The sequence below is a fragment of the Pseudorca crassidens genome, chromosome 20 (assembly GCF_039906515.1).
Source record: "Pseudorca crassidens isolate mPseCra1 chromosome 20, mPseCra1.hap1, whole genome shotgun sequence".
Lineage (NCBI taxonomy): Eukaryota > Metazoa > Chordata > Mammalia > Artiodactyla > Delphinidae > Pseudorca > Pseudorca crassidens.
Window position 1 is genome coordinate 12,062,273 of NC_090315.1, and position 23,388 is coordinate 12,085,660.

Consider the following 23,388-nt stretch of genomic DNA (forward strand, 5'->3'; position numbering starts at 1 on the left):
AACATGAAACTTGAGATACCATAGAACTTAAGCAACAAGTGTCCTGGAAGGTAAGGTCCAGAAGAAAAAAAAAATGTGAACAACTAGGTCCTACAGTATAGCACAGGGAACTCTACTCAATATTCTGTAATAACCTATAAAGGAAAAGAATCTGAAAAAGAATATATATATATATATATATATATATACACATATTATATATATATGAATTACTTTGTTGTGCAGTTGAAACTAACACAACATTGCAAATTAGCTATACTCAAAAAAAAACAACAAAGCAAAACAGCTGTGGGAAACTGTCCACTACCTCCAGTAAATATACACCTGAGTAAATGGTTCAAACAAGCAAACTTGAAAAATACAGAAGCATCTGAGAAGCATGGGGTGCTGTTCAAAACGCTCTGTGCCTTAACAGCTTAGTTCAACATCCAAAATGCATATTATAATATGTTCTCCCTTCTTTGTAGACCCCTTGACAGGAAGCTTTATGGAATGAAAACCAAGTTTTTCTTTTTCCATTCAGTCTTTTTCTGTCACCAAAGACCCAACAAAAGAAAAATAGTGAAACTTACACTATACACAACTGATGGTACACTGTCCAGAGAAAGTCTTAAATGATGCGATAAAAAATCGAGCCCTTTACTGCTTGAAAAGTGGAGCTGAGCAGGATAGGAGCCAATGGCAAAAATCTAACACTCAAATTGTAGACTGCATGATTTAACATATTTTTATTAAATTATCATTTCCTTGAATTAATTTTTAAGGCTTCTTCCAAGAATCCTTTTCCTAGTACAATTTATTGTGACTACTTGGGATTGAGCTCACTAACATTTTCAAATGTTTGTCCTATTCCTCTCCTTCAAGTGAGACAAAGTCCAGGGCACCTGCTCTGTTTGGCACTGGTTCCAGGTCATGGTCATACAAGCAGTAAACAGACCTCCTGCCCCCATGGAGCTTACATTCTAGTGGACATGGATTTTGTCATGTCCATCATTATACTTTTCCTGAAGTCCTGACGGTACTTCTCATTTTTAAAGCTTCTCCCCCATGTAGATTCTACTGAATGTAAAGGTTCTGACTGAAACCTACTGCACCATCCTTACAAGGTTTCTCTGCTGTGCGTTCTCTTGAGAATTGTGACATTTTGGGCTCTTCTGGACACACTGGCCATACTCATACAACAAATAGGTCTCCTCCAATGGAATTCGGATGACTGTAAAAAAAAGCAGCTCCCTCCTGAATGCTTAAAATACAACATTTTATAAATAGCCCCTGTTGTGGGCGTTTTCTGATGAAAATGAGAAGTCTAAATTCTGAAGAACACTTTTATCACACTCTGCGTGTACTGGATTGATCACCACTATGGACTCTCTGATGAACCTGAAGACATGAACTCTTGCTAAAGCCCTTACCACAGTCAAAACATTTGTAGGGTTTCTCTCCTGTATGGACCCTTTGATGGGCTTGAAGATGGGAGGTCTGACTGAAGCTCTTCCCACACATGCCACACTTATAGGGTTTCTCTCCCGTGTGGATCCTCTGATGAACGTGAAGGTACGAGTTCCAGATGAAGCCTTTCCCACATTCTTCACACTTGTAGGGTTTCTCCCCTGTATGAACTCTCTGATGGGCTTGAAGATGGGAGCTCCAACTGAAACCCTTCCCACACACATCGCACGTGTAGGGTTTCTCTCCAGTGTGGACCCGCTGGTGGTCTTGAAGATGTGAGCTCTGACTGAAGCCTTTCCCACATATGTCACATCTGTAGGGCTTCTCTCCTGTGTGGACTCTCTGATGGGCCTGAAGATGGGAAATCTGACTGAAATCCTTCCCACATGTGTCACATCTGTAGGGTTTCTCTCCTGTGTGGACTCTCTGATGGGCCTGAAGATGGGAATTCCGGCTGAAGCTCTTATTACACACATCACATTGGTAGGGCTTCTCGCCGGTGTGGATTCTCTGATGGGCTTGAAGGTTGGAGGCCTTACTGAAGTCTTTCCCACATACGTCGCATTTATATGGTTTTTCTCCAGTGTGAACTCTCTGAAGAGGACCAGAGCTCTGACTGAATATCCTGTCATATGCCTTCCATTTGGACGTTTTGTCTTGAGGGTAGGCTGTCTGATGGGCTTGAATTTGTGATGTCTCATTGAAGCCTTTACCACACAGCTCACATTTCCAGGATTTCTCGCCAGTGTTTTCTACACAGTGACTGTTGAGGTCTAAGCTATGTCTGGAGCCCTTCCCACACCTGCCACCCCTACACAGATTCTCCCCCGGGTGAATGGGCTCATGAGTGGGAAGGGAGGAGTTCTGATTGAAGCTCTCAGCAGCACACACCCCAGATCTGTAGGGTTTCTCCCCTGGGTTGACTCTCTGATGGGTCTCCGGATGTGAGCTCTGACCCAAGTCCACCCCACACTCATCATTCCCACTGCGTTTCCCTCCTCTGTGAACACTGTAATGAATGTGAAACACTGAGTTATACGTGCTGCCCTTCCCACACTCACTACACACGTGGGGCTTCTCTCCTACACGCAACTGCTGATGAAGTTCAACATCATAGCCAAGGCTGAAACATTTTCCAGTCTCATCAGAGGTCTGCTCTCCTGAGTGGATGATACTATGCTGGGATGTGTTCTTCGCAAAGTCTTTTCCATGATTATTGTGGCCACAAGCCTTCTCACTTTTGTGTACTTCCTGATTGCCACGGTGATGAGAGATCCTTCTCATGACACAGTGATCACACTGACACAGTTTATCTTTTATGTCAATTTGCTGACACCTACTCTGATAATTCTGTGACTCTCTCAGATACATTTTTCTCCAGAAATCCCAGGATGTCTGAGTTGGAGACACTTGATTTTTGATACTTGTGGAACTCTCTCCCTGAAGCTTTCCTACATAGTTCTCATCTTCTGGAAGCTGAGTAGATTCTCCTGACCATGCCTCACAGGAGGAATCATCTTGTTTTGGCAACTTCTTGCCTTGCAGATTTATTATTGAGTCCTGAGTTCTGGTTAATTTACTTGTAAACTGTTCCCATATCTGCCAGCACATAAGGCCTTCATGTAAAAGCTGTCTTAATCCTGCTTCTTGAAGAGTCTCTATCTCATTTTGGTTCCCGTGTCCTGGAAGGATAAAGAGAATTCAGAGATGAAAGTGAGGACAAGTTCAGGGACAAAAAAATATTTCACAGGTCGACTGTGCTGGGAGACCCTATTCAACCAGTGGAGAGTTCAGCTGGACTCTGTCTTTGTTTTTTCATGCTTATGGAAACAGAGCTGATAAGTAGTAGCCTCCTATTCACTACGTGTTAATGAGACTCATTTAGAACTAATGTACCGAGACTTATGTATGAGGTCAAAATTAGAAATACAGTGCTACCGAGCAGGGGACTTGCTCAGCAAAAGTGAAAAGAAAAGATTTGCAAAGGGAAACATCTCCTCTGTCCTGATAATGAACCCATGAGATGATAACTTTATTTCCTTAATTCAGCCATTATATGCACATGTTAATACATAAGCTAGATTTGAGAGAATTCCTCTTTATTTCAATGATGTCCTAATATATAATTTTCAACTAGTGAACATTATAACTGGGAATAAAAACTAGAAAACTCATTCCCTTAACTGACACATCCTATGGGAGTAAAAAATCCTATGATAATTATTGCCACTTAATTTGGCTGAATTTTCTGATAAGCCTGAATGGCTAATATTATCTTCCAGGTTTTGTAGATATGAATCTGCAAATACCAAAAGTCGCTGTGGTAGCCAGCATCCAAGACAATCTCCAGGAGGTATCCACACCCTATTGAAGTCCCCTCCACAACCTTTCAGGATTGGCCTGCAAAGCCAACAGGATATGGCAGACGTGATGGTATGTCACTTCCAAGGTTATGTCATAAAAGACACTTTGATTTCTGCCTTCTACTCCCTTGGGTGTAACTAGCTTGGGGAAACCAGCTGCCACGTTTTGAGGACATTCAGGCAGCCCTAGGGAGAGACCTGTTTGGCAAAGAACTGAGGCCTCCTGCCAACAGCCAGGGAAGAACTGAGGCCTCCTGTCAACAACCCTGTGAATGAGCCCATCTTGGAAGCACATCCCTTGAGGCCCATCAAGCCTTCAGAGGATTGCAGCTCATGCAGACTCCTTGAGATCTTATGAGATCATGAGCCAGAACTACCCTGCTAAGCTGCCCCCAGATTCCTGACTCACAGAAACTATAATGCCTGTAGCTCTAAACTGCAAAGTTTAAGAACAATTTGTTATACAGCAATTGATGGCTAATACAAGTACCATAGAAATTAAAATTAGATTAGGCATTCATCAGAAGATTAACAGTGTTCTGAAATAATCCTTTCATCATACTGATATATTCTCCACTCATGAGCTGTCTGCAGGAGGAGTGGGCAGTGAGATCCACTTAGCACCATTCTCTGTGATCTGCAAGGACTCAGACCTGCATGGTTCTCACCTGAACACCCAGCTCCTTGGGCTTCTGGCTCCATCACCCAAAGCTTCTTTTTTCTCCCCAGCTGTAGTATCATATCTAATTTGAAAGGTAGATATCCTGTGAAAAAGAAATGGCACATGTGTAAGGTGAGTACACTAAAGGCAAAATCTTTAGTTCCAATTCTCCAATCTTCATGCACTGTAAGTAGTATTTTTCCAAATTCTGATCATGACCTGTTGTAATAAATACCTCTTATGCTGTGATCTGGTAGACAAATACACAGATGTACATCACCGAATCGAGGAATCGAATGACTCGATCCTAACCACTATCTACTTTTATCACATCTCCTTTCCTGTCTTTAACTCACAATTTCTGTTGCACTATATGCAGTTCCTGACAAGAAGCTATGCTATTCCGTCCTATTTCATTAAATGCAATAATGACGCAATTTGCTAATTGACTTTAAAACCCCACCAAGATGTCGCAACTACAATTTGAGAAAATAGACAAGGTACAGATGAGATGTCCCACTGGGATGAGGAAATTCAGGGCCCCAGATTCAGGGAAGCATTTCAAGAGCCCCAAGTCTTAAACGTTTGAAACCAAGGCACTTCTGAGGGTTGACACTGAGTCACAGGGTGCCTGTCCTCACCCACTGAGACCAGGTTCCGGAAGTTCTCCAGCATCACGTCTTGGTGCAGCTTCCTCTGAGTGGAGTCCAGCAGCCCCAGCTCCTCCTTGGTGAAGGTCACAGCCACGTCCTTGAAGGACACTGGCTCCTACGACATCAAGCACACACACAGCCTCAATTTTATGATCAGTGGCCACTGGGAGAGGGACGGCACTTAGTGGGTGGAGAGGGTGGATGGGAAGTTGTTCTAGATCCTGGGGACCTTGAGTCTACCTTATGTAGTTTCCTCCTCTTCTCCAGTCCGCATGTCAATGCCACATGCTAAATACTGAAATATATTTATGATCATTGACTTTTTTTTTTTGGCCATGCCTCGTGGCACGCAGGATGTAGGATCTTAGTTCCCTGACCAGGGATGGAACCTGTGCCCCCTGCAGTGGAAGTGCAGAATCCTAACCACTGGACCGCTGGGGAATTCCCTTATGATAGTTGCTTTAAAATCCTGATCAGATGGATGAAACTTGAAGACATTATGCTAAGTGAAGCCAGACAGTCACAAAAGGATTATGTGTATGATTCCACTTATATGAGATACCCAGAGTAGTCACATATATAGAGACAGGAAGTAAAGTGATGTTTGCAAGAGACTGGGGGGTGTGGGGGATAGGGAACTACTGTTTTAATGGGTATGAAATTCCACTTTGAGAAGATGAAAAAAGTTCTGGAGATGTGTGGTGGTGATGGTTGCACAACAGTGTGAATATACTTAATACCACTGAATTGTACACTTAAAAATAGTTTGAATGGTAAATTTTATGTTATGTATATATATATTTTGAAATTATTTTATTTTTGGCTGCACTGGGTCTTAGTTGTGGCACATGGGATCTTTAGTTGCGGCATGCAGGCTCTTACTTGCGGCATGCAGGTAGGATCTGCTTCCCCAACCAGGGATTGAACCCAGGACCCCTGCATTGGGAGCATGGAGTCTTACTCACTGGACCGCCAGGGAAGTCCCTGTTATGTATATTTTACCACAATAAAAGATGTCCATCAAGAGGTGAATGAATAACCAAATTGTGGTATATCCATGCAATGAAATACTATGCAGCAATAAAAAGGAACAAACTATTGACCTGTATTCAAAAACATTCTGATGAACAAATGAAGCCAGACACAAGAAGAGCATATACTGTATAATTCCATTAATGTGAAACTCAAGAAACGATGAATCTGATCTGGAGTGACATAAAGTAAATCAGTTATTGCCTACAGCCAGGGATGTGGGATTGGGATTAACTGGGGCACCAGGTAACTTTTTGGTGATGGAAATGATCTACGTCTAGATTGTGGCAGTGGTCATGTGCGTATGTATACTTGTCAAAATTGATCAAATATATTTTTATATATATAACATGTAAATTTCACCTCAAAATGATTTTAAAAGACAAAATTAAGAAAACAAATCGACAAATCACAGAATGGAAAAAAATTACAGTACGTATATCTAACAAAGGACTTGAACTCACAAAACATGAAGAACTCCTCAATAATAAAAAGTAGAAGCCACATTTTTAAATGGGCAAATGACTTTAACAAACTTTTCATAAAGGATATGCCAATTGCAAAAACCCATGAAAAAGTATTCAACATCATGTATCATGAGGGAAATACAAATTACAGTCACGGTGAGAAGTCATTTCATTAGAATGGCTAAAATAAAAAAGATCTACAACACCGAATGGCGGCAAAGAGGTAGAACAAACTGGAACTTTCATGCACCACTGATAAGTTGTTAAATGGTACAAGCACTGTGGAAAACAGTTTATATTCATCTACCACTTCTAGATGTTTACCCAAGAGATATGAAAACATATGTCCTCAAGACCTGCGCAGAATGCTCATGGGAGCTTTATGCATTAACAATTAAAAGCTGCAAACAACTCAAAGGTCCTTCAAAAGGATAAGCAAACTGATATATTCATAAAATGGAATATAATAAAAAAGGAATGAATTACTGACACCTGCAACAGCACAGATGAATCTCAAGAACTTTATGCGGGGTGAAAGAAGCCAGACACAAGAGTACATACACTATGATTTCACTGATTATATTTAATTTGAAAACAAGTAAATCTAGTGATATGATGACAGATCAGAACAGTAGATGCCTCCCGGGGGTAAGAAACTGTCTTGAAAGAGACATGAGAGAACTTTTTGGGGTAATGTAGGTAATGTAAATGTTCTATTTCTTGTTTTGTGTAGTGGGTTAATGCAATTATACAACTTGCAAAATGGGGTATACAACTGTCATTGATCTATAATTTTTGTAAGTAAATTATATTCCATTTTTTAAAGCCCTATGCAAAAGTGTTATGAATCAAAGCAAAACTTAGTCAGAGGTACAGCAGTCTGTATGCTTAACTGTAGCTTCTGAAATGTTAGACAAAAAATAGAAAGCCTTCTCAGACAATACACAGAAGAATGCTGAGTCATAAAAACTCAAGTGTTAACATTAAGTGAAAAAATAAAATTGAAAATTACACATATACTGTGATTATAATTATATTAAGTATAACTGATTCACAAGCAGTGTAGTAGTTTGGGTTTTCAAAATTTCTTGATATCTATGGATTTCTGTACTCTTATTTTTGAAACGAAAATGATAAAATAAAACCAAAAATAAAAACTAAAACCAATAAAAAAGCAAGTACCTGGGAATTCCCTGGTGGTCCAGTGGTTAGAACTCAGCATTTTTACTGCAGTGGGCTCGGGTTTTATCCTTGGTCAGGGAACTAAGATCTCGCAAGCCACGCATGACACAGCCAAAAAAAAAAAAAAGGCAAGTACCTGGCATATAACAAACACATGTTTTCTTCCTTTATCCTTCCCATGGGAGAGAAAAAGTACGTACCTAATCTTTGAGAAAAGAGATGTAATTTTAAGAGAGAAAACTCAACTCACCTGGAACTTGATCATTTCCTCCAGCCCCTTCTGGGGAAGGGCAGAGTCCTGGGAAGACACAACTGGCAAAGGAGAAGGAAGCCATGAGACGTAGGTCCAAGCCCAAGTGGTGGCTCTGTGTGAATCACTAGCCCCCCAGCCAGAGGCTCCTGTGCAGTGAACAATCTGCTGAAGTCTAAGCAGTGAGGCTCACACAAGAGTCCCTTGTGGTGGCTCCCAGGGTTCAGGGTCATCATTCTCGCCCTGGGTATCAGGGGAAATGAAAGGCAGTGGAATGTGCCGGTATGAGAGTGCACTCTGGGGGCAATAGGTCTGGGGTCAATCCGGGTACTGCTACTGTGACATAATATACTGGTTTCGCCCCCAGCTCCTGACACGGGGCTCCTGAAATCCTCGTAATTTCCTGGTTGCTAGGAGTGTCTTTTGTTCTAATGAGGTAACTCTTGGGGGGGCTCCTGGATGGGGACTGGTCAGCAGAAAGGTCAAAGCTTGATTAGATGGCTTGGAATGTTCAGCCGCACCCCCTAGTGAGGAAGCCTCCATAAAATCCCAATAGTATGGGGTTCGCCTTATGTCATATCCTTTAACAAACTAGCAAATGTTAAGCGTTTCTTTGAGTTCTGTGAGCCGCACCAGCAAATAAGTGACTCCGAAGTGGAAGTCTTGCAAACCTCTGATTTGCAGCCAAGTCAGACAGAAGTTGTGGGTAACCTGGGGGCCTTCTACTTGCAAATGGCATCTGAAGTGGGGGAGGGCGATCTCGTGGGACTGAGCCCTTAACCTGTGGGATCTGAAGCTATCTCCAGGAAAAGAGTGTCTGAACTGAGCTAAGTTGTAGGGCACCCAGCTGGTAAAGTAGAATTAATTGCTCGGCGTGGGGAAAAACCCACCCACATCTGGTGTCAGAAACGTTGTGAAGGTGCTAGGAGTGTGAGAATAGAGAGGAACACAGGAGGAAGACTGAATTGTTCTTACGGAGCTACTAACGCTGCTTAAGTTAATTAACCTCCCTCTGCCTCAAATCTATCACCTGCAAAATGAGAACAGTGCTTCCTTACAGGATTGCTCAACTGTGCAAGTCAAACGTGTGAATAGATGGAAACTTATAACTGATTCCACTTCAGAAAAGCAGGTAAATATTATACATCACAAAACTGCTCTTGCAGTGGCTTCTCTTGTTGCGGAGCACGGGCTCTAGGCACGTGGGCTTCAGTAGTTGTGGCATGCAGGCTCAGTAGTTGTGGCTCGCAGGCTCAGTAGTTGTGGTGCATGGGCTTAGTTGCTCCGCGGCATGTGGGCTTTTCCTGGACCAGGGCTTGAACCCGTGTCCCCTGCATTGGCAGGCGGATTCTTAACCACTGTGCCACCAGGGAAGCACCAAGGAGTCTTTTTTAACATCCATAGTTCACCTTTATCTCTGACAAGTCCATAGTTCTGATTGGCTATATTACTTAATAATTTCTGGCCCTGTAATGATGATTCATTGATACCAGTATCTGGTTTTGTAAAAGGTATAAATACTTGTGAATTTTCTTCAAGCAGCCAGAAAAGTCTCAATGGCACATCCCCCTCAGCCATGCTGACTGTAGTAAAGAAAAACTTTTTTTTTTTTTTTTTTTTTTTTTTGCTGTACGCGGGCCTCTCACTGTTGTGGCCTCTCCCGTTGCGGAGCACAGGCTCCGTACGCGCAGGTCCAGCGGCTATGGCTCAGGGGCCCAGCCGCTCCGCGGCATGTGGGATCTTCCCGGACCGGGGCACGAACCCATGTCCCCTGCATCGGCAGGCAGACTCTCAACCACTGCGCCACCAGGGAAGCCCAGAAAAACTATTTTAAAATATGACTGCTAGTTTTTTTTTTCATTTTAAACAAAAGTCCGACAGAATGTCTCAATGAACAATACTGTAGTGGCCATAACATATCCTGACTTATAAGGGTGCTTTGGGGATTAACCGAGCAAGTCCAATAGCCCCGAACAGGCAAGTCCATCCAGACAGAAAGTAAATTAGTGGCTGCCAGGGGTTGAGAGGGCAGCAAGTGAGAAGTGACAGCTCAGGGGCGTGGGGTTTCTTTTGGGGATGAGGAAAATGTTCTGGAATTAGCCGGTGGTGATGGCTGTACAGCCTTGTGAATATACTAAAAACCAGTGAGTTGTATAATTTAAGGGTGACTAAAGCATACTTTAGTATACTAAAGGGTGACTCTTATGATATGTGAATTACATCTCAAGATAAAAAATAGGGGGAAAAAAGCCTTGGCTCAGTGCCTGGCACATAATACAAGCTCTCAGTAAGTGATGGTATGATGATTATTGCTCCCATTTAATGGATGAGGAAGCTGAGGATTCATGAGATTAAGTTACTGATAATCACAGAGCTGGTGAGGACTGACTAACCTGAAATCCAACTCTGACTCTGGAGCCCGTGCTCTTAATCCAGTCACTGTGTCTCTAATCACAAACACACAGAAGAGATGGGAGGGGTGTCCTTGGGGAGGAGAGAAAGGGGAGTTGGAGGGTACACACTCTGCTGAAAGTGACCTGCTGAGCGATATGGAGCCAGGGCATCAGGATTCTACCAACTCTTCTGACAGCTCTTTGCGTCTATTTCCACATCTATACAACAGGGATAAGGAGAATATCGAGCTTATAGGGCTGACAAGAGGTTTCAGTGAATACGTGCGAATAAGCGTTAAACGTATGATAGCGCCTCATGTTCGTGGGTCCTGCTGCTTTAGGCAGAAGCACTCCCGTAGGGATGAGAGCAATGTATCCGCTCCCCAAAGCTTGGAAGACAGATCATTCATAACCCCCAACTCCCTTGCGCTGGCCCTATATTTGCTGCACTCTCCTGCTCTGCTCTGCTCAGCAACACGGTTTTGCAAGCAGACCTGACATTTCGCCATATTTAGAAGGAGAAAGCAAGTGGGGTCTGGGGTGCCTGCCTCAGCTCTGCTCGCCTCTCACCCTTCAAATCCCAGTCCCCAGAAATCTTCTATCGCCTGAGGGCGGTTGAGGGGATGGTGAGCGGTGAAGCATCTGTTTTACTTCTGAGATGATTAACACACTTTTTAAATCCCAGCGCCTAGAATATAATGAGTGCTCAAAACACATGGACTCAAAGGATGACCGAAGACACACTTTGTCGGGCAAGGATCAGACTGGTGCATCTCAGAGGTTCCTCTGAGCTGTAAAATTCTGAGGCTGTTTCTGATTGGGAGGAGGAGAGGATGAATTGTATCTTCCAATTTTTTCCTCTGGTTTTCTTTTCTTTTTTTTTTTGGCCACGCCACACGCCTTGCGGGATCTTAGTTCCCCACCAGGGATTGAACCTGTGCCCCGTGCAAGTGGAAGCGCGGAGTCCTAATTACTGGTTTTGCTCAAGCAACACTAAGGTCATTCTTAAAAGTAAAATACTCAAGGACTTCCCTGGTAGTCCAGCGGTTAAGACTCTGCGCTCCCAATGCAGGGGCCCCAGGTTCAATCCCTGGTCAGGGAACTAGATCCCGTGTGCCGCAACTAAGACCCGGCACAGCCAAGTAAATAAATAAAAAGTAAAATATTGATAAAAGGAATAATTATGGGCTCTGGATAAGGCAATTCGTATGTATTTATTTATTTTAAAACATTCATTCATTCAACATGATCAGGTATTTACTCAAATGTCACTGTCCTCAGAGTTCTTCCATGGACATGGTTTATATACTTTAAATCCCCTGCTCCACCACTTCCCTTCTTCTCCAGTTCACTGCCCTTTTATATTTAGGGTCATCCCTCTCTATCTTATTAATGTACATCTTATTTTTTTTTTTGTCCATGCCTCGCAGCATGTGGGATCTTAGTTCCCCGACCAGGGATCGATCCTGGGCTCCCTGCAGCAGAAGCACAGAGTCTTAACCACTGGACCAACAGGAAGGTCCCTAATGTACATTTTAGTTATTCATCTTGCTTATATCAATCCACATTTTTGCAGTGTAGGCCGCATTGTTTTAGTCTCTTTCTCCAGTGCCTAGAATAGTTCATGGCATGAAGCAGGCACTCAACACAGATTTGTTTAAAAAAAATAAAGGTGAATGACTGAGGGGACTTCCCCGGTGGTCCAGGGGTTAGAACTCCATGCTTCCATTGCAGGAGGTGCGAGTTCGATCCCTGGTCAGGGAACTAAGATTCTGTCTGCCACAAGGGGTGGCCAAAAAAAGGTGAATTACTGAATGAATAGTTGATAAAGATACATCCTGTATTATATTAGCTGAGCACTTCATTACTATTCACCAGGATCTTTCATTCATTCATTCAACAAATACTTACTGATTATCTAGCATGTACCAGGCACAATTCTACATATTAAAGATACAGCAGTGGATAAAATCCCTGCTGTCATGAAGCTGATATTATAGTAGAGGATGGGTAATAAGCCAACCAACAGATAAGTATATAATGTGCTAGCCACTGGTAGACACTGCTAAGAAAAATATGGCAGGGAAAACGGGGATGGAGAGAGATGGGGAGGTGCTATTTTAGGAAGGACGGTTTCAATTCTAGTGCTGTAGTTCCTGGGTGAGTGACGTTGTGCAGATCAATTATCCTCTTGTGCCTCATTTGTAATAACATGGGGATAGTAACAGGGATATTTCGAGGAATGAATGAGTTAATACGTGAAGAGCACTGGAAACTCTGCCTGACTCGTAATAAGCTCCCAATAAACTCCACCAGGTTATTGTTATGACTTTGTGATGAATACAGAAATGGTGCATTACTCCTGGTTTGTTCTAAGTAAATTTGTTTTAGGACATGAAAAGCATTACCAATAACTATATATCAACTTGTAAATACTCTGAAAAGCTGTGGCTTCTGAGTATAGCCAAGAGTGAGTGAGATAAAGGAGAAGTAATACCTATGTGGATCGTTTTTATTGTTTTGTCACTTAATCCATTTTCAGGAATTCAAATAACCATCTCTCAGAGCTGCAGGCCCCTGTAGCCATCTACCAACTGAACACCTGTACCAGCCACAAACACTTAACTGAATAACTTCTCTCTGTAAACCTTGTCACAGTGCTGGGCACACTAGAAAGAATACAACACAGTCCCCACAACATAGGAATCAAGACCGATCGGAAACCATGAGCAAATTAAATTCCAAATGAGAAACAAAATCCATAACCTTCTTTAACTGCAACTCTTTCAAGGGGGCCCCTAGCTTTCTCACTAGCCACCATTCTCCTAGTTACTATGTGAAAACTTTGGAACTGTTTAATGTCCTCTCTCTCTCTGTTGACCTCTATATATTTACGATAATCTAGTATAAATCCTCTTCACTCAAGGTCTGGATTTTGTATTAAAATACTCAAGCAAAAAAAAAAAAAGGAGGGTGGATTATGTAAGATTGACAAACGGTATACAACAGTTGAAGGTTTGACAAGGGTTGATGGCTGTGTGAGAATTCATTATATTATTTTCTGTACGTTTTTGCTAGAAAATGTTCATAATTACAAGTTACCAAATATAAAAGTACTACAAGTACGATAAAATTTTTGAGAAGCATAGAAAAACATATATACAAAGAAATAACTAAAGAGAAATACATTAACATGTTTACAGTTATCTCTACATTCTGGATAATTATGGATAATTATTGGCTTTCTTCATCTATTTCTCGTATTTTCTATGAAGAGCACAAATTACTTCTATAATCAGAATATGAATGTAACATCATATAAAATTACAAGAAATTAATTAGGACTTCCCTGGTGGCGCAGTGGTTAAGAATCCGTCTGCCAATGCAGGAGACACAGGTTCAAGCCCTGGTCCGGGAAGATCCCACATGTCACGGAGCAACTAGGCCTGTGAGCCACAACTACTGAGCCTGCACTCTAGAGCCCAAAAGCCACAACTACTGAGCCCATGTGCCATAACTACTGAAGCCCGTGCGCCTAGAGCCCGTACTCCACAACAAGAGAAGCCACCGCAGTGAGAAGCCTGCACACCGCATCGATGAGTAGCCCCTGCTCGCTGCAACTAGGGAAAGTCTGTGCACAGCAACAAAGACCCAACACAGCCAAAAATAAATAAATACATAAATAAAGTAAATTTAAAAAATTAATTAAATGAGCACAGCCTTCAGGTCCTCTAAGATCCTAAATTATTACCAAACGACCCTCCCTCCTTCATTCACAGGGGTTATTTACCATGTTAGAACTGAAGGAGAGTGTTACCCAACCGACATGCAGCAAAGCCAGTCTACTGACACCAGGTGGTGGTGAAGGAAAGTATAGCATTTCCTGCAGGATGCCAAGCAAGGAGAACAGACAGCTCATGTTCAAAAGACCCAAACTCTCTGACAGATTTCAGCGAAGGGTTTTTAAAGACAGTGTGAGGGAGGGGATCACAGGTGTGTGATCAGCTCATGCACAATTATCTGACTGGCTGATGGTGAGGTAACAGGGTGCTGTTTTGGGAATCTCAATCATCAACCCGGTTCCAACACATCTGGGATATACCCGCTGGTGGTCAGCATGCAGTTAACTTCCTCCACGTGGTGGGGGGTTTAGTATCTGCAAAACAACTCAAGGAAGTGGCTCAGGGTATTATCTCTAGCCCTTGAGGAGGAACTAAAGGTCCTCCTTGACTTTGTTTTACGGCTAAACTATTATTTTTGTCTTGCTTGACTGTTTTCCTTTGTTTCTGCGTTTTCTCGCTTCTCTGACTAAATTTGCTCTTTGGAACTCAGGGAAGGCCTAGGAGACTAAAGCTTTTTTATAAACAAGAGGTGAGGGACACACGGTGGGTAGGGGAGGTCTGTCCCCAAGAAGGCCCCAGAGTGTCCCGCTCAGTTTCAAGAGTATGGCTTAAAGGTCAAGAACACAGGCTGCCTGGCTTCAAATTCCCAGTTCTGTCTCTTCTCTGTTGTTTGACTTTGAGAAAATTACTTAAATTCTTCACCTATCAGTGTTCTCATCTGTAAAATACAGATAATAACCACATCTTTGTTATGAAGATTAAGCTAATTAATGCATATAAAGGCTGTAAAAGAGTACCTGGCATTCACTATGTTAACAAATTATTATTACTCATTCATCAACACGTCTCATCCAACCTCCCATTTATTCTATAAACATTCGACATTTGCCCAGGAGTAAAAATCTGCTAATGAATGAAGGAAATCTGTTGCCCAACTGAGAGTAGAAATGACACAGCACGATAAATTCTCTCACTTTGGGACAATGTTGCCAGGAGTCATGGGTCATTCCCTCCTCTCTGCAACCTCTTTGAGAAATCAGGGTCGGGAAAGGAAAGATATCATAAGCGTGTCTCAGGTCCAGGATAAGTCACAGCGGACATCCCCAGGCACCAGGTGGGGGCGAGACCCACTCCTTCCTTTAAAAAAGGTCGTGGGGGGTTTCCCTGGTGGCGCAGTGGTTGAGAGTCTGCCTGCCGATGCAGGGGACACGGGTTCGTGCCCAGGTCCGGGAAGATCCCACATGCCGCGGAGCGGCTGGGCCAGTGAGCCATGGCCGCTGAGGCTGCGCGTCTGGAGCCTGTGCTCCGCAACGGGAGAGGCCACAACAGTGAGAGGCCCGCGTGCCGCAAAATAAATAAATAAATAAATAAATAAAATAAAAAAGGTCGTGGGGTCATTAGGAATCCACGGAAAACCCCTCTTCCCGCAGGGGTCAGAGAAGAGCCAGTGGCTCTGCAGCTGGAGCTCAGAACCCACCGCGGGCTCACAGAGGCTTTCAAGGACTGAGCGCTTCTCGAAAGAAATAAAAGACTGAGAACGACCGACCGCCTTTTCGCAGGTGCCAGCGACCGGTTCTAAGCATTTTCACATCACGTAAATCTCACCACATGCCTACTAGGGAGGCACTACTATTAACTCCACTTTGCAGACGAGAAATGGAAATGTGAGATAACTCTACGAAGAGTACATCCCTAAGAGACCGCAGAGCGTGCAGAAAGTAGGGGAGGCGAGGGAAACCGAGCGTCCGGAGACTCTCAAACCCGGAGATCGCGACCCCTGCCCGCCTACAACTCGGGTACGCGCGAACAGCCCCAAACACCGAGGTGACGAAAACCGTCGCCCCTGCCCTCCACGGCTTCTATTCCCCAAGGGCGAGGGTGGCACCTGCGGATTCCACGCCCAGGCAGACTCGGAAGGGACTCGGGTTCTAGGCACTGACTCACCTCCCAGCAGGTACTGATGACCGCGGCCTCTCACTCCTGAAGCGGAAGGGCCCGGACTACACGCCGTTCCTGGACCACACTTCCCAGAATCCCTCAGCGGAACAAGGGCTACACCTCTTCCCTTCGAGAGCGGAAGTGGCTCTGACTACCCGGCGCTGCTGGACTACACTCCCCAGAATCCTCGGCAAAAGTAATGCCACGGGCTTCCCTCCTGGCGCAGTGGTTGAGAGTCCGCCTTCTCACGCAGGGGACACGGGTTCGTGCCCCGGTCCGGGAAGATCCCAAGTGCCGCGGAGCGGCTGGGCCCGTCAGCCATGGCCGCTGAGCCTGCGCGTTTGGAGCCTGTGCTCCGCAACGGGAGAGGCCACAACAGTGAGAGGCCCACATACCGACAAAAAAAAAAAAAAAAAAGTAATGCCACGTTTTTTTTGTTTGCTTTGTTTTGTTTTTAAATATAAGCCGGTTCAGTTCAGTCAGTTTGGAGACGCTATTAGCGCTTGATCTTTTTCTTTTCCTTCCTTCCTTCTCTTCTGGAGGGTTTTTTGTTGTTGTTGTTTTAATTACGTTACTAATAAGTGCGACTGAAAAGTAAATGTGGCTGTATAGCAAAGAAAGGCGAAGAGAGGATCTCAAACTCGGTTTATTGCCTTCTTTACTCTCCTTGTGCCTGGATACATGTAAACCCCCGACAATGTTTACCTAGCATGAGCTATTCATTCCAAGATGCTAAAGACTCAGGAGAAGGAAAAGTAACCTTTGATCAAGCCACAATATAAATAACGACTTTCCCACTTTTGTTGGTTTTAATTGCTCATTTTGAAATCTGGAGTTTTCCAGCAAACGAAAGAAGATGCATTAGCAAGAAGTGAAGGAATACTGTACTTTGAAAGAGAAAAGTCTAGAATACAGGCATACCTCGGAGATATCTGGTGTTAGATTCCAGACCATTGCAATAAAGCAAATATCGAAATAAACTTGAGTTGTATGAATTTTTTAGTTTCCCACTGCATATAAGTTTACACTATAATGTAATCTAAGTGTGCAATTACATTATGTTAAACAATAATGTATACAACTTAACATAAAAATAATGCTGTTGGAAAAATGGCACCAGTAGACTTGCTTGACACAGGTTTGCCACAAACCTTCAATTTGTAAAGTTACCATAACAAATAAAATCGCCATAAACACAATAGGAAAATAAGTAAATACAATAGAATGTTTTATTTTTCTTCAGGATGGTCTAAATCAATGAGCCACAATTATTCAAAACGTAGGTGCGTAAGTGGGGTATCCTGCTCAGATAACGGTAACAAATTCAACTTTTTTCAGCTTTATGAGGTATAACTGACAAGTAAAATTGTAATATATTTAAAGTATATGTGATGAATTGATATACATTGTGAAAGGACTCCCACAAGTGAATTAACACATTCATCACTTCACATAGCTAACTCTTTTGGAGGGAGAGGAGTGAGAACCTTTAATATCTACTCTCTTAGCAAATTTAAACTATACAATACTGCATCATCAACTGTAGTCACCATAGATTAGATCCTCAGACCTTGTTCATCTTAAAGCTGAAAGTTTGTACCCTTTTTATAACCAACCTCCCCCCATTCCCCAGGCAACAACCACCACCACACTACGTTTCTAAGTTTGACCTTTTTTCCCCCTTAGATTCCACATATAACTAATACCATGCATTATTTTTCTTTCTCTCTTATTTCATTTAGCATATGCCCTACAGTTTTATTCATGTTGTCACAAATATTTCTCCATATGTATTTCCTGTGTACCAGTGGTTAGAATTAGAGGTTCAATGTGATTCAGGTTTATTTTGTTTTGGAAAGCATATTTCATGGGTGGTTCTGTTTGTATCTCCTATTACCTTAACTGGAAGCTGCCAAGACACCTAAAAAGAGAGCAAGATGAGAAAATGTTTTCTACCAAATATCAAGACTCGTTGCAAAGCTATGGTAACTGAAGCAGTGTGGTATTGGTAAAATTATTGAAAAGTAGACCAATCAAAGGGAATGGAGAGTCAAGACATCCATCTAATCATATACAGATTACTGATTTTCTTCAAAAGTGGCACTGCATAGTAGTGGGGAATAAGGGAAATGTTCAGTAATTGGTATAGGAACAACTGGATAGTCATATGGTGAATAATCAAATTATGTGAAAGGCAAATATAGACCTTTCTTTGAAGATTTGTTAATAAATTGATTTTAATCCTGTCACCTACCAAAAAAATAAAGAAAAAGGAAAGAGAGAGGGAAGGAGGAGGGGGAGAGGGAGAGAAAGAGAGAGAGACAACTGCTAAAATTTGAATAAGGTCTGGAGGTTAGACGTTATGCATCAATATTCAATTTTCCTGAATGCTATACTTGTGCTGTAGATATGTAAGTGAATATCCTTGTTCTTACAGTATTACTTAAGTATTCAGATGCAAAGGCTAAGAGGTCTAGAACATACTCATGGTTAAAAAAAAGCATATGTCAATATGTGTGTGCATATATACACATTCACATACATTAAGAGAATAATGACTCAAACATGTTAACTGGTGAATCTGAGTACAGGGTACATGAGAGATTTTATATAATTTTTATAATATTTGGAAAGTTTTAAATTATTTCAAAATGAAGTTTAAAGAAATGTAAAAATTTATATCAAGCAAAATCCCATCATTTAGAGATAAGTAAAAATAAATACTTTTTTGTTCTTTTTTAATGAGATCACACAAAAATTCCATGCTTTGTGTTTTTCCAGGTTAATGTATTCTGGACATCGTCCAACATCCATAGCAAAATTTGCACTGGATAAGTAAATCATAAAATACTTTGGCAACCCAACTGATTATTTCTATGCTTGCTATTATAAACAATAATGCAATGAACATTCCTTTATATACATCTGTGGCAGATATGTATTTACTTCTGAAGATCAAAGGTTCATCTCTGGGGATCTATTCCTTAATTTTAATCCAATGTATCAGATGAAATAAAGCAATCATATTACAAATTCTTGGCTACAGGAAATTTTTAGTAATTTTATTCATTTTTCATAGTTTTACAGCTTTAGTAAAAATAATGGTCACTGTAAACAAGTATAAAATGGAAGTTGATGGAAAAATAACCCCAAAGGCCTCCTTGACATCCCCCCTCAAAAAAAAAAACTAGTTAGTATATGGCAAATATCCTTTTCACACACTGTCTTTAGGCATATATTCACTTTGAGAGATCATTTATATCACGTGGATCTTACCAAGAGGGTTACAACCTATTTCTCCCCTGTTACTATGTATGGTTCTATGTCACCATTTTAATGGATTTGCTGGGAAGATTCCATCTGAAGGAATCCCTTTCCACTCTCAATACTTCATAGAGTTTATGAGCAGCATGGACTCTCCAAAACCTTGAAGATGTGCATCCTGACTGAAGTCTAACAGACTTCTCACTTTTAAAGACTCTTGCCAGTGTGGACTTTCTGATGGTATGTAAGCCGTGAACGGTGACTGAAGTCCTTACCACATATGTCACACTTGTATGGTTTTTCTCCTGTGTGGACCCTCTGGTGGGCGTGAAGCCGAGAACTCTGACTGAAGCCCTTCCCACACTCCTCACATTTAAACAGTTTCTCCCGAGCGTGAACACTCAGATGGACTCTAAGATTGGAGGGGAGACTGAAGGCCTTCCCACACTCCTCACACTTGTGGGGTTTCTCTCCTGTGTGGACCCTCTGGTGATGGCGAAGATTCAAGCTCCGCCCGAAGGCTTTCCCACACTCCTCACATTTGTAAGGCTTTTCACCAGTGTGGCCCCTCTGGTGGTATATAAACTGTGAACTGTAACGAAAGCCCTTTCCACACATGTTGCATCTGTAGGGCTTCTCCCCAGTGTGGACCCTCTGATGGGACTGAAGACCAGAGGACTGGCTGAAGCCCTTCCCACAGACACCACACTTGTAGGGTTTCTCGCCCGTGTGGACTCTCTGATGGACCCGGAAATCTATGGCCTGACTGAAGCTCTTATCACACGCCTCACATTTGTAGGGTTTCTCTCCTGAGTGGACTCTCTGATGAGCATGAAGGTTTGATCTCCAACTGAAGCCCTTCCCACACTCCTCACATTTATACGGTTTTTCTCCAGTGTGAATGACTTGGTGCAGTTTAAGATTTGAACTGTAACTGAAGTCCTTACCGCACATGTCGCATCTGTACGGCTTTTCCCCTGTGTGGACTCTCTGGTGGGTCTGCAGCTTTGACGACTGACTGAAGCCCTTCCCACACGTCTCGCATTTGAATCGTTTCTCCCCGGTGTGGACGTTCTGGTGGACTTGAAGATTGGAAGCCTGACTGAAGCCCTTCCCGCACTCCTTGCATTTGTAGGGTTTCTCTCCCGTGTGGACACGGAAGTGGATGTGAAGATCTGTGTTACGGGTGAAGCCCTTCCCGCACGCCTCACATCTGTACGGTTTCTCTCCAGTGTGGACCCTCCGGTGGCATATCAAAGGGGAATTGTGACTGAACCCCTTGCCGCAGACATCGCATTTGTAGGGTTTCTCCCCGGTGTGGACCCTCTGATGTATGTGATAATGCGCGGCCTGTGTGAAGCCCTTCCCACACTCCTCACACTTATAGGGTTTCTCACCCCTGTGGACCCTCTGGTGAACACGAAGGTTAACGCTCCAGCCGAAGCCCTTCCCGCACTCGTCGCACTTGTACGGTTTCTCTTCGGTGTGGACTCTCTGATGGCACTGAAAATTTGAACTTTGGCTAAAGCATTTACCGCACTCCTCGCATTTGTAAGGCTTCTCCCCCGTGTGTGTCCTATAGTGGATGATAAGGCCTGTGCTGCTACTGAATCCCTTGCCACAACTGTCACACCTATAGGACTTCTCTCCCGTGTGATTAGATTGACGGGGATGAAAGGAGTTCCTATTGAAACCATCGCCGGATTCACGACATTTATCGACTTTTCCTCGCGGGTGAATTCTTTGATGACTTTGCAGATGGGAGCATTTCTCTCCCAGGTGAACCCTCGGATGAACTGGGAGCACTTCGCTACCACTGAAGCTTCTCCCACACTCTCTACAGGGATACAGTGTGTCTCCTTTGCAGGGTTTCTGTTCTGTGTCAGTTGTAACAGGATCACTCAGGGGTGATTTCTTCATGAAGGCTTCACATATACATGGGTTGTTTTTCCCGTTCATTTGCTTACCTCTACTCTGATTCCCTGACTCACTCACATACATATTCCCACAGGAATCCTGGGTTCTCGAAATCAAAAACTCTTGATTTTCAAGGTAACTGGAACTATCGCCTTTGTGGTTCATCATATGGTTCTCATTTTCAGAAACCTGAAGAGAATCACCTTGTAGGAAATGGGAAGTCCTCCTCTGAAGACAGCACGTTGAATCACTTGCGACCTGTTTCCAGATTTGCCAGCAAGACGGCTCTTCACATGAAAGGTATTTTAATGCGACTTTTCCAAGAGTCTCCACCTCATCGGGATTCTTGCTGCCTAAAAGAAAAAGCGATATTCAGAGGTGAGGACAAGTAAATGCTTTGTTCAGAAACATCGGGATTTCACACTCAGGGATAAGGCCTTAAAAAAAACAGAGAAAGGGTCATGTCTGTACCACACCACTTATCCTTTTGTTATGCTTTTTCGTGTAAGTGGAAGCGAAGAACAGGGTCAAGAGACTTTTCTGTAAATGTGACCTATTTAGAACCACAGGTCTAACGGTTTAATAGAAGAGCTGTAGGTTTGAAATCGGATGGCTGCAGGGCAACAAAGACAACCCACCTTCCAACCTACAGCAACGTCAATTAAAAGCCTAATCACTTGTTCCTTAGCAGGCTTATGACAAGTGGGCTTCTACTGAATTAGGTTAGGAAAGCACAGACTGTAGACATTAAACAGTACTTTAGGTCCTGGTAGATATGATCTAAGAGTAAATTTGGGAAGCGGTTGGGATAATAACATTCATTTTTCTAAGCCTGGGAGTGATTCTGGTCTCTGTAAAAAGAAAGGGGAAAGGGAAAACTAACCTTGGACAGCTGAGAAAGAACCTGGGAGGAGAAGAAAGAGAACAGATTCTCAAAGGCAACCCTGAATGGAGGAGAGGGAGAGTTATGTTCAGCTTGGAAAGCTTTTGCCCAGGAAGCTGCGAACCTTGCTTTTTCTCTCATTCCCTTCGGGTCTCTCTGCTCAAATGTCACTCAACTGGGTGAGGCCTTCCTATCACCCAGTATAAGATAATTCCTCCCACCCCAACACACCTTCCACTCTTCCCATCTGCCTTACTCTGCTTTCTTTTCCCCCATGGCACTTATTATTTGATTTACTATGTACTTCTTAATTTTTTCCTGCCCATTTAGAAGAACTAGGATGTAACAATCATGAGGAAAACAAGCACTTTGATTTCTTCATTGTTTCATCCCCACTGTAACAGAATTTCTCAAATTGCTGGCATATACTCGTGAACTGTGAAATCCATTCCATACCTTGTGACACTTCAAAGAAAAAGAAGTGGGAATTCCCTGGTGGTCCAGTGATTAGGACTCAGCACTTTCACTGCCAGGGCCAGGTTCGATCCCTAGTTGGGGAACTAAGATCCCACAAGCTGCATGGTGTGGCCAAGGAGGGAAAAAAAAAACCCCTCAATATTCTGTAATAACCTATATGGGAAAAGAATCTGAAAAAGAATAAATATGTGTGTATGTATAACTGAACCACTTTGCTGTACACATGAAACTAACACAACATTGTAAATCAACTATACCCAATATAAAATAAAAATTAAATTTAAAAAAATAAAAGAAATTATGTGGAAAAAAATAATAAAAATATGAAAAGCATATCACAAGCAGTAAGGATAACACTATATAAAATGCTTGTTTCAGCTGTAGACATACACATAAATACGCACGTATGTTACATTTATACTTGGTCGGGATGTAAAATATTTCTTATTGAGAGTCATAGTTAAAAACGTATGGAAGCCACTGGCTTAAAATGTTTAAAGTGGTGCCAAGTCCTGAATGATTAATTTGCTTAAATAGAGAGTTACATTCAAATAATATAAACTGAACAAGTCCCAACAGGTATGTGCACATTTCAGGGTATGGTAGGCTAACTGAAC

The 23,388-nt window shown here is 42.6% G+C and overlaps 1 protein-coding gene across 13 annotated transcripts in view; it reads right to left on the reverse strand.

Annotated features, from left to right (window-relative positions):
• Positions 1–713: 713 nt before the first annotated feature.
• The window catches only part of LOC137214349 (zinc finger protein 227), a 119,841-nt gene continuing 97,166 nt past the window's right edge, over positions 714–23,388 (reverse strand). For 12 of the 13 annotated variants that reach the window (XM_067717934.1, XM_067717935.1, XM_067717936.1 and 9 more), the window contains one exon: positions 19,272–21,764. In XM_067717934.1, coding sequence (XP_067574035.1) covers positions 19,702–21,764 — 2,063 coding nt within the window. In that variant the 3' untranslated portion in view covers positions 19,272–19,701. Of the gene's footprint in view, positions 2,044–19,271; positions 21,765–23,388 lie in introns of those variants that run through there. The other variant, XM_067717970.1, reaches the window with a different exon arrangement.